Below are 19,145 nucleotides of genomic sequence, written 5' to 3' on the forward strand. Positions count from 1 at the left end.
GTATATATATATTTTTTAAATATTAATTTTTAAATTGTTAATTATTAGCCTGATTTACAAACAAAACTGGTTTAGTTCAATGAATCCACAGCAGCTCACGAATCAGGCCTTAACTCATAAGTTGTTGTTGTATATTATTTAATGGTCATGAGATGCAAATCAGCGTAATTTTTGACTGGTTGGGCATATGACAGAGAAAGATAAAATATAATTAAATTCATTTTAATTAATTCTATTATTAAAATGAAATATTTTGTCAAACAGAGACAGAATGTCTCAGTGACTCTTTTCAAGGCAACAAAGGTAGATTTTAAATGTCAAGCTCCAAAAAGAAAAACAAAAATCCCTTTTGAAGTCAGACAATCAGTTTGGAATTCAAAAGACCTCAAATTGAAGTGCCTAACATCTCATCCCCCCCCCCCCCCCCCCCCCCCATAGAATACAGAAATCATTCATGGTTGGAATATGAGAGAAAAAATTATGACAGAATTTGTATAATGTTTTCACAGAGAAAGCAGTTGAAAAGCACTGCTCTTATTCTCCTATGCATCAATACAGAAGAAAGAAGGAAAACTTCTTATGCACACACACGCTCTCTCACACTAATATTTTCAACAGCACACACACTCCTCACAGAACTCACTCAATCACTCTAAATCATTTACAGGAATCTGATACAACACGATAAACCACATCCGCCGCTGTCTCACCTCCTGAATAACACGAGCAGACGAGTCGAGTACCTGATCTGCAGCTGTGGGAATCCAATCATTCTCATCAGGTTTTATTCTGTTAACAGTTCTTTGCATACCCATCACTGAATCTACAGTGCCATGGCTAAATCGATGATGTTTTATGCGAGTTTGTACTCTGAATTGAGTTGTGTTAAGAGAATGGGCGCTGCAAAGTAATAAAAATGTTTTCTATTGCATTGTCAAACAGTGCAGTAAACATACAGCGTAACCAGTGCAGCCTGATTCACAAATCAAATGACTCTTATGAGCCAGAACTGATTCAATGAATCAGCCACAATGACTCATGAGTCAGTCTTAAATTCACGAGTCATCGCTGTATGTTTACTTATAGCTCATTAGATGCAAATCAGCATAATTATTGACTGCTTGGTCATTAAACATAATTAAACAGGTCATCATCTAATCCATTCATCCATTCTGGTTTTATCTGAGACTGGATCGCAGTGGTATTTTAGATTGTCCAAAGTAATTTTAATCAATTAGATTAAAGTAAATACAATACTTAATAAAACATACATTAAAACAATACATTTAATATTAAAAATAATGTAAAATACACATACAATAAAATGTGTGTTCATATGTATAAATATAAATACACAAATAATTGATTATTATTAGCCTGATTCAAAAACAAATGACTGATTCTACTTAATAAATCATTTACAAATCAGTGTAATTATTCACGTATTGATCTTAAGAGAGAGAAAGATGAATTAGATAATTAAATAGAATTATCTAAATTCATTTTAGCAATTAAAGGGGTCATATGAAGTTGCTAAAAAGAACACTATTTTGTGTATTTGGTGTAATGCAATACTTTTAAGTGATTTAAGGTTAAAAAAAACATTTTACACATACTGTACATTATTGTTGCTCCTCCATGCCCCGCCTTTCTGAAACGCTGATTTTTACAAAGCTCATCGTTCTGAGAAGCGAGGTTTGCTCTGATTGGCCAGCTATCCAGTGCGTTGTGATTGGCCGAATACTTCAAGCGTGAGACGGAAATGTTACGCCCTTCACCGTAATGTGATGCCATGTCCTGGCGCGATGACACAAAAACAATAAAACCCATTATAAACGAGGCATTTGTTGCATCTAGTGGGAACATAATTACTGATTATAATAACTTATACTGTCTTTTTACGTGTCGCGTTGCATCGCGCCACGTAAACATTACCATGTCTGCATTTGTGATCGGAGAAACGACAAAAAACAAGCATTACTCTACACTGCTCAAAACTCACGTTTGAATCGTCAGTAGCAAATTCTTTAAATAAGAAAACATACTTACAGGCTGTGAGTCAGAAGCGTCAGACTGTCCTTACAAAGTTGTAATTGCCCCACTTTATAGAAACATCCTTTGAGCAAGCCAGCATTGTAGGCTACTCCCAGGTTCAGGAAATAGTCCTTCGTAAAATGCGCTGCACACACTCTAATATTTGGGTTGTACTGTTCTGGAACAGTGTTGTAAATACAACTTAACCACCGATTTCTAGTTGTGTCCTCTTTTAGAAGCCCAAAGAGTAGTTTCGCTTTCACAACGAATCACAGCGTCTCCACAACATGGTGCCGGCGACAGCAACAATACTACAGCGAGAATAAAAGTTACACCTTCTTTCTTTGCATATACATTTAGGCGGTACATTAAGAATATCTCTTTGGTTTTGAGTCTTTAGTCTTTGCAACTTCAGGGATCTTATCTATTCACAAACAGCTTGTAACACTCCAAAGAGAAAGGAAAACATGAAATCGCATCATATGACCCCTTTAAGACAGTGACTGCTGAGGGTGAGAGATTAAGTGAGACGTGAATCATTCCAGCAGCTGTAATGATCTGCTGATGGGTCTGTCTCTAATATCTGTATGCTGGCTGGCTGAAGGCACGTACCATTGTTACAGGTGGCATTCATGATGCAGGTCCGGCTGACAAGGCTGTATCCGTCCTTACACTGCGTGCAGCTTGTTCCAGGACCCTGACAGCTCAAACAGTGCTCCTCACACCTGAAAATAGACAGCAGAACGTCACATCAGCTTCAGCTTTTCATGTCTAGAAAGACTCGATTTTGATAAAAAATTATAGTAACAGATTTCCTGAAAACACAAGGGAAACCAGGCAATAAGAACAGGAGCATCGCTAAATGAATATTTACATCAACTGATGCATCTGATGCATCAATGCCAGTGAATGGCAGCCGTCAATTACAAAGTGCTGCTTTAGTACAGGGTTTCGGCAAATTTTCTCACTGACTTCACTTAATTTTGTTGAATTTCTCAGAAAACCAGACTTTGTATGTTCAATCTGCATCTCAAGTAAATTTATCTTGATTTATGTTTAGATATTTGTACTAGAGCCCCGGGGACATATCCCCAGTGAAGACCTCAACTTAAAATACAATAAAACTTCAAATAAAACAAATAACTAAAAATATAAGAAAATACCGAACTACATAATACTATTATTGTTAGAAATTGCAACAATATAAAAATAGAAATATAATACATTTATACATTTAAAATTTTAATTAAAACAATAAGTAAACAATAAATAAACAATAATATCCTGGCCAGAGGAGAACTGGCCCCCCGACTGAGCCTGGTTTCTCCCAAGGTTTTTTTCTCCATTCTGTCACAGAAGGAGTTTTGGGTCCTTGCCGCTGTCGCCTCTGGCTTGCTCAGTTGGGGACACTTAATTTCTAGCGATTATCGTCAATTTGATTTCACAGATACTATTTAAACTAAACTGAGCTAGACAATGACATCTCTGAATTCAATAATGAAATGCCTTTAACTTAAAATTTAATTTACAATTAAAGCTCATTTAGTGCGCGTCTCATTCACACACCGGTCCATTGAGTTGGTATTGATGCCGCTTCTACATCTGACAAACATGACTGTTTACTTATTAACAGAAGGGGAAGGGAAGGGCTGTGTGGCCAAGTATGGTGACCCATACTCTGAATTTGTGCTCTGCATTTAACCCATCCAAGAGTACACACAGTAGTGAACATACACCCAGAGCAGTGGGCAGCAGTTGGGGGTTTTGGTGCCTTGCTCAAGGGTCTCACCCCAGTTGTGGTATTGAGGGTGGAGAGAGTGAAAAAAATAAATAAAAAAAATTTGACTCGGAATTTGTGCTCTGCATTTAATCCATCCAAAATGGACACACACAGCAGTGAACACACACCCGGAGCAGTAGGCAGCCATTTATGTTGCGGCGCCCGGGGAGCAGTTGGGGTTTCGGTGCCTTGCTCAAGGGCACCTCAGTCGTGGTATTGAGGGTGGAGAGAGCGCTGGACATTCACTCACCCCACCTACAATCCCTGCCGGCCCGAGACTCGAACCCACAACCTTTGGATTACGAGTCCGACTCTCTAACCATTAGGCCACGACTTCCCCTCTGCGTGCATATGGAACAGAACTCACTTTCGAAACTGTGATGGCTGACGCCATTGTAGCAATGTTTTGCGATATTGTACGTTTGGTATCCACTATTTATGACCAAAGTAATATTACAGCAACCAAAGACTCAATATGTCCCGCAATTCTATCTTAGCCACCGTCGACAGAGCTGCCGTGTTGTGGTTTGTTTAGAAGGCTGCTTTGCAGAGCACGCTTGAAGGGCTGCCATCACCACTTATTTTAATTGCTTATTTGTGCTTGGCTAATAAAGCAATCCAGTTTATGGAGTTCATAAATTAGGCACGCTCAGGTTGTGATGTTTCAGTATGTGGCATATTTCCAAGTTTGGATTTATCATGGACTTGTTCTTATTTTTATAGCAAGATCTGGCAAAACTGTAGGTCAAAAGGTACCTTGTTTACTGTGGTTTCTTGTCGCAACTCTGACATGTAATTAAATAATGTCATTAACAACTAGTTAACATGTGGCCAAAATGGAGTAAATGATGACAAAATTGTCAAAATGTGAAATTTTACTGGTTTTATATTGATGACTGAAATTTTGAAAGACGTCTGCTCACCAAGGATGCATTTATTTGATCAAAATGACAGTAAAACAGTAATATTGTGAAATATTTTTACAATTTCAAATAACTGTTTTCTATTTTAATATATATATATATATTAATATGCAATTCATTCCTGTGATGCAAAGCTGAATTTTCAGCATCATTATTCTTCAGTGTTACATGATCCTTTAGAAATCATTCTAATATACTGATTTGCTGCTCAAGAAAATAAATATTTATTATTCTTATCAATGTTGAAAACATTTGTGCTGATTAATGTGTTTTCGGGATTCTTTAATAAATATGAAGTAAAAAAGAACAGCATTTATTTAAAGGAAATCTTATAACATTATAAATGTCTTCACTGTCACTTTTGACCACTTTAATGCATCCTTGCAGAATTAAGCTATTAATTTCTTAAAAAAATATCCTACTGACCACATAAGTTTAAACAGTAGTGTATGTGTACAGAAAACAACAGTTGTGAATGTACTAAACTATTTTTACCCTAATTTTAATGTCGATGAATCTTCAAGTAAAGCATGGTTGTAAACACAATAAACATCTTTTATATAGGCCTAAGCACATTATAATTCGAAGGGGGCTACTTTACCGTTATAAAATACACAAGCTCTGATTGACATACAAATGACAACCTCCAAGGTCATCCATAACAGCTGTAAAACCGTCCTTGACACCGCGTGTGTGACCTCTCTGCTCTTATACAGTATTTACTATATGTACTTTGTCATTTGCTGGTATACGAGTTCAAACTGAATGTCTTCCAGTGTGGATTGGTTACCTCAGGGCCACACTTTACCTCTGTTTTACGGCTGTCTAAACTATTTGCCTCCAGTGAAGCTCAACCAGATTCGGAGAAGAACCCGTCTCTACTGCAATCACCACCCGTGACCTTCGTAAAAGCCTCTATTTGCTTTAGACAGCATTCATAAAGCAAAAGACTGTTGATTTATAAATTGTGGAGTGCAGAGGCGTATCCTCTCCCGCTGCCCTTATGCTGCACATTACAGGAATCTAAAACGCTGTGATGGAGCTGTAAATATACATGAAAGACCTGTGCTGCACGTTCCTCTGCTGGTTCTCTCTGGTTTATCTGTAAAACCAATTGCTTATCGATCATTATACAGATAAAAAAAAGAGCAAGAAACTAAAAAATAACTTAAAATAGAACTTATATAGAGGAATATAGGAATATATAACTTGCATATGAATATAAAATAAATATTATTCAACGTGAAGGTGATTTGTGAGGACACTTTCGGTGTTCCCGTAATTCAAAAGTCTTAAAAAACACATTAAATGGAGTTTTTGTTTTTTTTTTATCTAAAAATGCACAAATTTTCCTGTAAGGGATCGGTTTAGGTGTAGTGCAATAGAAAATACTATTTGTCCAGTATAAAACCCATTACGCCTATGGAGAGTCCCCATAAAACGTGTGTGTGTGTTCACATTTCTGCCAGAGAGCAATAAGAAATAATTTGCAATGTAAATACCAAGCACAAAATTCCTGTACCAAGGCTACAATTCTGCAATTCCAATGAGACAGATAATCAGTATCTAAGAAATAAAAATGAGAAAAAGCCTTGATGACATAAAAGTTGAAAACAAAGACAAAGAAAATGACCTGACAGAAAGATATTAGCTAGGTTGTCTTAGTACTTAAAATTGTGTTCTGCAAGAATTTTAACTATACATTCTTATGAGAACTGTAATGTTACCTTTATTTCATTTTTATTTTTTATTATTATTATTATTATTTTATTTATCTTTTATTTTACCAGGATAGTCCCATTGAGATGCAAAATATCTAAACATAAATCAAGATAAATTTACTTGAGATGCAGATTGAACATACAAAGTCTGGTTTTCTGAGAAATTCAACAAAATTAAGTGAAGTCAGTGAGAAAATTTGCCGAAACCCTGTACTAAAGCAGCACTTTGTAATTGACGGCTGCCATTCACTGGCATTGATGCAGTCCCCAAAAAGTTACAAACACACAAAACTAACAACATTTATCCCTGCACTCAAGTGATAAATCAAAAAATGACTTAAAGCAAGTACATGTTTCCTTTAAAGTAGTCCATAAGAGATTTTGGTAACACTTTATTTTAAAGTCTCTTAACTAGTTGCTTATTTGCATGCATATTACTAGAATATTAGCCCTTTATTAGTAGTAATTAAGCACATATTAATGCCTTATTCTACATGACCTTATTCTACATCCCTAATCCTACCCAATACCTAAACTTAACAACTACCTTATTAACTATTAATAAGCAGCAAATTAGGAATTTATTTAGGGAAAAGTCGTACTTAATGGTGAATAAGTGTTCCCTATTCTAAAGTGTTACAGAGATTTTTAAAGAGGGGATAGTTTCCAGCATTATAACACTTTGCAGCTCATTCCATAACAATGGAGCAAAAAAAAGAGAAGGCAGTTTTGCTAAGCAAAGACTATACTCTCAGAACCTTTAAAATAAATTTAACAGTACATCTAGTGCTACAATTACAGGTATAAAAAGATAAAAGATTACAGATATAAATTGGTAATTTACCTAACGATGCCGTAGCAATAAACAACAGCATGTGCATTAGAGGGCTGCATTGGGTCTGGGCTCCCGCGGGACCCAACGCAAATCTTGCGGGAGCGGGTGGTTTACCTTTGCTGCGGGTGGGAGTGGGCGGTCTGAAAATTTTGCGGGAGACCCGCAGGGAATGGTGGGATTTGGTGTGTAATAAAATTGAGTCAACACATTAAGTTGAGAAGAAAATTAAAGCAACTGTTTACTTGACAAAAGCAAAGCAAAGCAAGGCAAGTCAGACATCTGGAAACAATTCTCAATCGCCACTGAAAAAAATGGGAAAGAGTTAAACTTCATAAGTTGCGATAAATGTGCACAAGGAGGACATAAATCTGGCACCTCTGCTTTGAAGCGACATACCTATTTTCTAAGTTCTATGTGTTTATTTACTTAAGTTAAAGTTATTTGATATTTTGCTTTAGCTTATTTAGCCTTTACTTAAACTTTTTGTTAACAGTTAAGGTCGTTGCACACTGAGTCCGAAATTGTTGCGTGCGTTTTTCAAATTTTTCGTATTCCTCATCCTTTCCTATCAAAATGCATGCTACGGATGCGAAGTCGCAGAAACTCGAACCTGATCTGATTTTTTTTTCTTTTTATGACGGACGAAAGTTTCGGAGGCAGTGTGCAAACGTGATTGACATAGCCTAACGTGAGGTCGTATTTATTTTTTAACGTGCGAAAATGTCGGACTGGGTGTGAAATTACCTTTAAACTGTTTGTTTAGTAAATCGTTTGGTGCTTGTGTATCAAGCAGTAGGATACTTTTAAAAACTGAAGGGCTGCTATTTGTGCTTTTGTTTTAACGGTTAATGTTTTATAACGCTAATAAAAATACCCAATGTTTTTGTCAGGTGTGGTGCTTTGGTTTAGCATTACTTCATCTTATTTAAACGCAATCATGTTTAAAGCCTGCTATTCTGGATGTTAAGTTGAACGAATATTTGAGTATTTGTGTAGCTGACATTTTTTACAAGCTCTGAGAGAAAGTCGGCGGGAGTGAATACAAACATTGCGGGCTCGGGTGGGAGTGGAACACGCAGGTTGCGGGAGCGGGCGGTCCTGGTCAGAAATTCAGCAGAAGCGGGTTTAAGAAAACAGTCCGCGCAGGGCTCTAATGTGCATTTTCCTCCTTTGAGGACCATTCCACCGATTTAAATATGAAACCTTTAATTTGAAACATTGTAAGAAAAATGTTTAATGAAATGCATCCGCATTTTAAAGCATCTAAAATGCATATTCACAACCCAAGAACTGGTGACAGTTTGCGTCTGAATGCAGCAGTGCAACGGTCATGTTAGGACTCACTTGCGGCACATCCTCTGTGTGAATCCCACCGCCTCTCCTCTGTAGTATCCAGGAGCACAGTTTCGGACGCACCTCCACTCCTGCTGTAAGTAGTCTGACGCACACTGAATGCACTCCTCCAGTCCTGGACCTGCAAACACAAGCACACCGTTAGCTCAGTTCTCCATTACATTTGTAATTCATTGAGATCTTCACCTGAGGCATGTTTGGGATGGCTGATGACAGAGGCATGATGTTAACAGAGAAATGTGATCAATAATCAGTATGATGACCTAAAACAATGTACCATCAGCTGAAGATCATAGAAAGATGATGTTCTTGTCTACCTCCAGCTATCTGGCCTGATCAGCTCATCTCTAAAATTAAAGCAGCGTTACAAGAGACTTTCTCCTACAGCAGGTCAATCATGTAATCTCTTATAGAGGTGAATAAAATGTTATTTTATTCAGCAAGAATGCATTAAACTGATTAAAACTTTCATCAAATAAATGCACTTCATTAATGAATGAATGCATTTTCATAGCTTAACATAATTATTAACTAAAATAAAACAAAAAACTAATAAGTAAAAATGTATCCATTTAGACATTCAAAATAATGATAATAATAAAAATGACAAACGCACAACAAAATTACCAAAAATAGCTCAAATTAAATAGAAAATAGAAAAATAAAATCTAACTCAAAATATTACCAAAAACTATAATAGTATAATCAATAATACAATTGAGTAAAATAAATAACTCTCTTTTCCCACCCACCAGTTTAGATGGAGTATGTTGCAGTGAATTGTGAGACTATCGTCTCCACAAATGATGCATGCCATGCTGCTTAAGTATTTGGCAAAGAAAAATAATATATTTATGTTTGCATTTTTATGTCTTAAAATGTTGCCTATAAAGACATCTCACCAGGGTTTGAAACTGAGCCCATGTTAATGGAGGTGGAAACAGACACACATTCATTCAGGTTAATCTGTCAATTATTTCTCTCTGTCCCGCTTTGTCTATAACATCAGCTCTCCACATTTCAGCGAACTTGGAAAGCAAACAAGGCAGGGCTTATCAAGCATCTCTGGTGAGTTGGTGTAATGAAGTAAGTTAATTAGGTTCTATGGCTGAGCAGCAGTAGTGGTACAGGACTGGCAGCGGCTCGTTCACTCCTGCTGTTCTCAAAACAATACAAACACTTTCCTCTTCAGTTTCTCGCTCAGAACTGATCAGTAAGCAAGTTAAAGAAGATATCTGATCTCATTCGTCTGCTTTTGCATTTCATATTCTGTGAGAATTGCTTGAGTCGGCTCACATCCATGATGTCCCGTGTGTGTATTGCACTGATTTCTCGACTCAAGGTCTGCTACAGTTTACATGTCTGACCGTTTCGTTTCTAGTAATCCCGATGACCCTGATTAGCTTGTTCAGGTGAGTTTGATCAGGGATGGAGTTAAATTTCGCTAGACATTGAAGGCCAGAGTTGAGAAACTAATGAAATCATAAAACTGGGACATTATCAATTCATCTGTATCGAGCTTTAAGATACTATATTACCGTGCGTGCACATGATGTTTTTTCAAAAGATGTCAACAATACATGAACAGGCTAAAATTTGTCTGAAATATAAGCTAGTCAAACTGTAATCTTGTTTATTAAACTGCAGTTTAAGTTTGTGCTCTTCTGAATTTAATGACTGCCTACATTTAAATAATTTTTCTTTTATGCAAAACAAAATAATAGAATAGAATAAGACTGAATGGAATCGGAATGGAATGGGATGAGATGAGATGGAATGGGATGAGATGGAATAGAATGGGACGGGACAAGACGAGACGAGACGAGATGGGATAGGATGAGACAAGATGAGACTAGACTAGACGGGATGGGAAAGAATTGATTGGAATGGAACATTATGGGATGGAGCGGGATGGGATGAAATGGAATGGAACAGGATAGGATGGGATGGGATGGGATGAGCTAGAACGTAATGTAATGGGATGAATGAGACAGAATGGAATGTAATGGAAAGGGAATGTAATGGGATAGAATGGAATGGAATGGAATTGAATGGGATGGGATAGAATGGAATAGAATGGGATGGAATGAGATGGAATGGAAATAAATGGAATGGGACAGAATGGGATAGAATGGAATTAAATGGAATTGGATATGATATGATTTGATAGGATGGGATAAGACGGGATGGGATAGAACAGAACAGAACAGAACAGAATAGAAAGGGATGGGATGGGAGGGTATAGGATAGTGTAGGACAGGATGGGATGGAATAGAATAGAATAGAATAGAATGTGACCTGTGCATGTGGAGCAGGAGATGTGGCAAGGGCTGCACTTCATTTCTTCCAGGTTAAAAAATGTTCCATTTGCACATTCTGGAACGCAGGTCATTCCTGCCAGACTTTAATCAGGAAAAGGAGAAAAAGAAGAAGAAAAGATTAAACCCATACAGCAGTTTACATCAATATTTCCACAGATTTAAAGAAAAAACATTGTGTAAAGCAAAAACATCAGTAAGATATGACTGCCTACATTTACATAACTTTTATGCAACTTAAAGCCTATTCACACCAAGAGCAAGACAATAATAATAATAATAATAACCCATCAAAATGTCATAATTGTCACAGCAAACATAATTGTCATAATTGTAACAGCTCTATTTCCAAATCTGTATGCGAGGCTCCTTTAAGCTTTTAGTGCTCTAAATGTGGCATAGACTAAAACTAGAGTCAAACAAAATTATATTTTTCTAACAAATCAGTGTAACCAGTGATTCTCAGTCCAAGACTTGAGTTAATGCGCATCTGAGAAAACAACTCTGCAGTCTTCTTCACGGTGGTCTGATCTAGTCCTGGCTAAAAGAGCGGTTTTGTTATGGAAGTGGGGTATTGTGGGTAAGTGTTTCAATAATCATTCGAGCAAATGTGACCCAGACAATGTGAATCTAAAAGATTCCAGGCATTCGCTCTCGATCTGCGCTTCAAAACAGCGCATCAGGATATATAACCCTGACAGATTAAACACCGTCGAGAGGTCACGGCGCAAAGCGTGCTGCGTTTTACCCTTCACAAGACCAGACTGCCTTTCAAGAACTAAAGCCTGGTCTGTCTCAGTACGGCTCGTCTAAACCACAGCAAAGACAGCATGCATAAAGATGACCAGATGTACCCTAGATGTCCTGAACCCACACAAAACCCCAAAGCCAGAGTTCTTACGCCATTTCATCTGCACTAGCGCGAGGCTACAGATGTCATGAGAATTCAGAACTCTGTATGTATCGTGCATGGAGTGCAAAGAGGGGTTAACGCTCATTAAACTCAATCGGCTGCAAGAGACGTTTAAATAATCAATAGCCGCAAACATTTGGTCTTATTTATGGAGAAATCAAGCAACAATCCAGCGAGGAGTATCAAATGTTCTTGGGCTGCATCTCAACTGCCACACTCTGAGAGCAGCGGTTCAACATGGGACATGAAGCTGCACACGTCGTTCTCATCAGGTCGTTTTGTGCAAATGCTTAACAGTTGAAACTTGAACAGTTTTGATGTTTATTAGTATTACCTGAAGCCATCTCTACAGGCTGTGCATCTGTCTGCATCTCGCAAGCATTTCAAACAGTTCTCGTGACACTTCAGACAACATCTCTGGCCTGGAAAGAAAGAAAATGTGACGTGAGAATCACACAGACAAGGACTGCACGAACATAAAAGTAGTTCTGTCAGGACCACTATAGTCAAAGATGATTGACAGTACAGTTTGGATTGGGAAAAGCTCCCTGTCCATCCATGCAGCCTAGCATGGATAAAAGAGCAGGGAGAGCAGCGATAACCCCCTTAGGGTCAACAGAACAGAACCAACATAAATGTAGCAGATATCACTGATGTTCTTAATGACAATATAATGTAACGACATAAATCATTCAGGATAAAGGAGTCTGAATCAATGAGGAATATCGGAAGGAATATCTGACTGTGGGATGGGGATACGATAGGAGGAGCTGGGGATGGAGGGGGGTAATTAGCTTCTGAGCAACTTGATAAGCTGCTGAATAATACCGAATGGACGTTATATAAGGATGAAGTGGGAGGTGTCGTATTCCAATAGGTAGAACTAATACTACACTTGATTTCAAATAAATTAATTAGTTGATTTTATTATTTGTTTGATATTTAGTCAACAGATAATATATCAGAATTGTCACAACAAACATGTAAATATTCACATCAAGAGTAAAACAAAATATGCAGTTGCAATATATTTGATAACAGTAACAACGACAACAAAAACAAGATGTTTTACTGCTATTATTATTATTATTACAAAGAGGAGGTTCCATTAACTACAAAAAAATAAATAAGCATTTTAATATTCTTAATAGTATGTGTGCATTATTTTATTAACGCTTTAAGAAAATAATACATAATTTACAAGATCACATTGTAACCAACAAAAACAAACAATTAAATTATTCAAAATAAGCCTTCTTAATATTTTTTATTATTTTTATTATCCTTCTTTTTTTTGGGAAGTTTATATTTAAATTTTAGAAAGGTGGCCTCAGCAGGCTTGTAGTTTTAAATACAGTAGTTTAATTAATATTTTAAATTGTTTTTTTTATTTAAATCTCAGGTAAAATATTACTTAGTTTACTTTGTTTATCATTTTTAGTTTTAGTCATAAATGTGCACCTATATAGTTACATTTTTTTTTACTTCAGTTTTAATTATTTTGCTAAGTAACACTAAATAAAAAATGTTGCCTTAGCAACTAACTGAAAGAAGTTAAGTTTTTAGTTTAATGTTTTTCATTTCAAGCTGCAAACAAACTGGAATCTATAGCCTCGTGAACCGATCATGGTTACATTGTCCTATTTAGAGCACTTTTACACAGCATAGATGGCAAATTAAAGCAGTAAATACATTGTGTGTTTATAAAGACAGCGTGTCAATGACAATCACATGCATCACACAAACTCAAAACACTGATAACTGATTCATGTGCAAATGGACTGAATGCATGTGCACTAACTGACATGAAAGTGCTGTAAAGAGCCTTACTTTTTTACTGAATGATTATATTTTAAAATTTCCACCCTGTAATACAACCCGAATTCTAGAAATGTTGGAAACTAAAATGAAAACTAAAATAATTTCAAATCACATGAGCCAATATTTTATTCACAATAGTACATAGATAACATAACAAATGTTAAAACTGGGAAACTTAACAGTTTTATGCACAAAATGAGCTCCTTTCAAATTCGATGCCTGCTACACGTCTCAAAATAGCTGGGACGGGGGCATGTTTACCATGGTGTAGCATCTCCTATTCTTTTCAAAACAGTTTGAAGACATCTGGGCATCGAGGTTATGAGTTTCTGGAGTTTTGATGTTGGAATTTGGTCCCATTCTTGCCTGATATAGGTTTCCAGCTGCTGAAGAGTTTGTGGTCATCTTTGAAGTATTTTTCATTTAAATGATGCACCAAATGTTCTCTATAGGTGAAAGATCTGGACTGCAGGCAAGCCAATTCAGCACCCGGACTCTTCTACTACAAAGCCATGCTGTTGTAATAGCTGCAGTATGTGGTCTTGCATTGTCCTGCTGAAATAGATGTTGTCTGGAGGGGAGCATATGTTGCTCTAAAACCTTTATATACCTTTCAGCATTCATAGTGCCTTACAAAACATGCAAGCTGCCCATAGCGTATGCACTTGTGCACCCCCATACCATCAGAGGTGCTGGCTTTTGAACTGAACGCTGATAACACACTGGAAGGTCTCCCTCCTCTTTACCCCGGAGGACACGGCACAGCATTGTTAAACGGCATTGTTAAAAGTGCTATATAAATAATAGTGACTTGACTTGACACGGCGTCCGTGATTTCCAACAAGAATGTCAGATTTGGACTCGTCTGACCATAAAACACATTTCCACTTTGAAACAGTACATTTTAAATGAGCCTTGGCCCACAGGACACGACAGCGCTTCTGGACCATGTTCACATATGGCTTCCTTTTTGCACGATAGTGCTTTAGTTGGCATCTGCAGATGGCACGGCGGATTGTGTTTACCAACAGTGGTTGCTGGAAGTATTCCTGGGCCCATTTAGTAATGTCAATGACAGAATGACAGTGTCGTCTGAGGGTCCGAAGACCACGGGCATCCAACAAAGGTCTTCGGCCTTATCCCTTACGCACAGAGATTTCTACAGTTTCTCTGAATTTGTTGATGATGTTGTGCACTGTAGATTAGCAATTTGACGTTGAGGAATGTTGTTTTTAAAGTATTCCACAATCTTTTTATGCACCCTTTCACAGATTGGAGAGCCTCTGCCTATCTTTAGTTCTGAGAGACTCTGCCTGTCTAAGACATCCATTTTATAGCTAATCATGTTACAGACCTGATGTCAATTTACTTAAGTTGCTAGATGTTCTGTAGCAGGCATCAAATTTGAAATGAGCTCATTTAGTGGATAAAAGTGTAAAATTTCTCCGTTTAAACATTTGTTATGTTTGCTATGTTCTATTGTGAATAAAAAAATTGGCTCATGTGATCTAGTCTTTTAGTTTTCCTTTTATTCAAATTTAAAAAACATCCCAACATTTCTGGAATTCGGGATTAACAACTGTTTCCCACCAGATTTACACACTCTAAATCACAGAAACCTAGAAAGAACAGAATATACTAGCAGAGAAAAAGACAAAAGCACTCAAGATAAACCCAAGATAAAAATACTCAATATGTCTCAGAAAAAAACACATATGCATGATGTCATCACTGCACTTTTTTTGTTGATTTGTTGTATTTTTTGCAGTGCATTATTACCAGTGCTGTCCACTGAAACAGACAAAGAGAGAGAGGGAAAGACAAATTTAGAACTTTGAGTTTTATATTACCTCTAATTTGCACCTATCAGCAGTGAGTGAAATATCTGGGCATCTGGATGCAAGTCATACTTGGGTATGTGCAAATGTAATTCATTCACACTGCCACCAAACACATCTGTTCCAGACGCACGGCTCTGCATGTGTTCAGCAGCTGAGGACGAACACGCAAACAACCATAAACCAACTCAAACTCTCCATCCTCGTATGCGTCGCAGGCGGACTGTGAAAGACGCTCAATCATTAGTCTGATTTGTGGAGATAAATAGAGCTCATCTCCATCCCAGCAGCTGTTATAAGATGGAAACAACGAGGGACAATAAAGTCACAGCATGAAGCAGAGTCACTGAAAGCACTGGCTTCTTCTGCTCTGCGCACACGTGTGCCAACCTTCACCGCTGACAAAACAAATACACTCTGTTCTGTGAATATATAGGCAGTCTTTTAAAAGAAAAGTTAAAGCCATAAATAAAATTTCTGACACTATTTACTATTTATTCACCCTCATGAAGTTCCACACCTGCATGATGACATTGGGCTCTATTTTAAGGTTCTAAATGCATGGTCTAATGCGCAAGGCACAGGTGCTCTTAGGGCGTGTCTGAATCCATGCGCGTCCAGTGCATGGTCTAAAAGTGTTGTCCCTATTCTCTAAATGAGTAATGGGTGTGTTTTGGGCATAACGTGCAATAAACCAATCAGAGTCTCATCTCCCGTTCCCTTTAAGAGCCAGTTATGTTCGCGCCATGGCGGATTCGCTATTTACACGTGTTCAGTCTTTGCGCTTGCAAATTCCGCCGTGTAGTCGTGACGTATTGACGTATTGTCAAGTATGGTGACCCATACTCGAAATTGGTGCTCTGCGTTTAACCCATCCAAGTGCACACACACAGCAGTGAGTAGTGAACAAATCCACACACACACACACACACACACACCGTGAACACACACCCGGAGCAGTGGGCAGCCGTGCTGCAGCGCCCGGGGAGCAATTGGGGGTTCGGTGCCTTGCTCAAGGGCACCTCAGTCGTGGTATCCAGCGCTCTCTCCACCCTCAATACCACGACTGAGGTGCCCTTGAGCAAGGCACCGAACCCCCAATTGCTCCCCGGGCGCTGCAGCATGGCTGCCCACTGCTCCGGGTGTGTGTTCACGGTGTGTGTGTGTGTGTGTGTGTGTGGATTTGTTCACTACTCACTGCTGTGTGTGTGCACTTGGATGGGTTAAACGCAGAGCACCAATTTCGAGTATGGGTCACCATACTTGACAATACGTCAATACGTCACGACTACACGGCGGAATTTGCAAGCGCAAAGACTGAACACGTCTTCAGAGAGGAAACGGAGTTGCCCGTGTGTGAGCAAATAGGTAGCCTCATTCTGATACATGCAATGATCCATTATGACATGTAGGCATTTTTATATTTATGTAGCCTACACAATAGCAATCTTTTACATCGTAATCCTTTAATTTTTTATATTTGGCATGTTTGTGTGCTGTCCCTGTGTATGTAATAAGCAGAGTGTACATGCGTTGTGGACCCGCCTATAGGCGCATATTACTAACATGCTCTTTAAATGACAACAAAAAGTACTGCGCCATTGACTTTAGACTAGGTTTTAGTTGGTCAATGGTGCGGTCTATTTCAGTAGCCTCAAAATAGCAACGCTCCAACAATGCGACTGAACACACCTTGTTTTCAGACCAGCATGCCCATGATGGACGCAAATGCATTTGCTATTTAAACAACGTGGCGCAGGACATGAAAATGATAACGGCGTCGGGCTGAAACTAGCAAAAAACATTGCAAAATCTATTAAACCCATAATTTATGAATTTATTTTAATTAACAGGTTCATTTGCCTGAAATTAATTAGAAAACTTTGCAGAACTGCGAGTACTGTTGGCTCTTCTATATAAATAGATGATATACTGCATTTTTTTTAAGTGTAAAAAAAAATTAAAAATACTGCTCCTTAATAACAGCCTAAAGCGACAGACCTCGGTTTGGTATTTACTGGATACATACAGTTGTACAGAAACTTCAGCTCAATAAACTCATAAGTGAAATGTATCAGTGGACGTCTGATCTCCGTCGGACTCACCGTCGTCGTGGAAGTAGCCGGCGGGACAGGTCTCCACACAGGTGCTCTCCTTCGAGTAGAAGTAAAGCCCTCTCCGGCAGGAGCGGCACTCATTCGGCCCGCGAGCCACACACTTCTCACAGCCTCTGTGACAGCGGCGACATCTGCGGGCTTCTCCGTCCTCAAAATAACCCAGCGGACAGTGACTTACACACGTCCTGTGAGGAGGACAAGAACAATGAGGAAAACAAATAAGACTTTATTCAACATGCTGTTACTGTTCTATAGATTTTTATTAATATTTTGAATTAGTTTGTATATTTTTCATTTGAATTTTAAAGGAGTGGTGAACTGCTTTTGTTTTTATTTTGTACTGTTTTCTGAGGTCCACTTATAAGATTTTTACATCAAAAACATCTAGAAGTAATAGGCTATTTTCTGTCCTGTTTTTGACCCTCCTCTTCAGATCGCTCTGTTTGAATGGGCATGGAGGATTGTAAACGCCCACTGCTATGATTGGCTAACAGTTGTGTACGTTTGACAGCGCACATTATAGATGTGACTCTGGACGTTATTTAGGTCCAAAACACATAAGTATCTCAATACATATCAAACGATCTGTTTAACAGACAAAGCAATAGTGACCATGTAATAAAAACACTCACACTTGTGTTGAGACATTACTGTTGGATCCAATATAGTCACACACAGGGCCTGAAATTAACACCCGACCACGCGCCAAATGCGGGTGAATTTTGCAATTGGCGGGTAAAACCGTCAATCTACCTGCCACATTGGCGGGTAGCCAATGAGAATTGAGTTGTTGTTTTTTTGCGTTTTTTAAGTCTGCCTTTTCGTTGGATTTTAGCTCAAGGTACAAACGAACGGCTGAAACGAACAGCCAACAAAAAGATGAGGATGAGTCAAAGAAAAGTAAAAGACGACGTTTTAATACAAAGTGGCGACAACGGCAAGGTTCGTGAGTGGCTGATTTATGACCGCAGTAAGTTACAGATGAAATGTACTGCAGTGACTGCGTATGTATGGCTCAGAGAAAGCGAAGTCAAATCCTTTTGTAATCGGGACTAAAAACTTAAAATTAGAAGCAATTAAGGACCACGAGTCATCAAAAAGCCACCTACACACAATAAATTGCAAAATATCAAAGACTGCGCTTCCGGAGGAGACCGCTGCGGTCAAGGCACTGACGTCCATGAAAGCAGCGCAGTTTGAGAAGATGCGACTTCTGTTTCGGAACGATCACGCGATCGGCAAGAACATGATGCCCTTCTCTGACTACGTTTGTGTGTCACAGATGTGTGTGCGTGTGTATGTTGGGAGTTGGGAACCAGTGAGCAAATGTCCGGTACCCAGTAACTTTACCAGTAATATTCATTTAGTTCTGCTTAACGGTTCTTGAAGGCTGTAATTAACAGTTGCCAGGAACTGTCTACAGACTAAATCAGCCATCAACACAGCCGTGTCCGTGTGTGATGTGTTTACATACGAGCTGCGGTAACTTAGG

At 38.3% G+C, this 19,145-nt stretch overlaps 1 protein-coding gene across 4 annotated transcripts in view; it reads right to left on the reverse strand.

Moving 5' to 3' along the window:
* LOC306884645 (proprotein convertase subtilisin/kexin type 6-like) overlaps positions 1-19,145 on the reverse strand; it is a 76,550-nt gene that overhangs the window by 2,515 nt on the left and 54,890 nt on the right. For all 4 annotated transcript variants that reach the window (XR_013785465.1, XR_013785466.1, XM_079440705.1 and 1 more), the window contains exons 16-20: positions 17,642-17,838; positions 12,212-12,299; positions 10,945-11,048; positions 8,638-8,767; positions 2,647-2,759 (exon numbers count right to left, since the gene is read on the reverse strand). Coding sequence is in view for 2 of the 4 variants with exons in the window: in XM_079440705.1 (XP_079296831.1) it covers positions 2,647-2,759; positions 8,638-8,767; positions 10,945-11,048; positions 12,212-12,299; positions 17,642-17,838 (632 nt within the window). In the remaining 2 variants the exon portion in view is untranslated. The remainder of the gene's footprint in view (positions 1-2,646; positions 2,760-8,637; positions 8,768-10,944; positions 11,049-12,211; positions 12,300-17,641; positions 17,839-19,145) is intronic.

Source organism: Barbus barbus (genome assembly GCF_936440315.1).
Source record: "Barbus barbus genome assembly, chromosome: 2".
Lineage (NCBI taxonomy): Eukaryota > Metazoa > Chordata > Actinopteri > Cypriniformes > Cyprinidae > Barbus > Barbus barbus.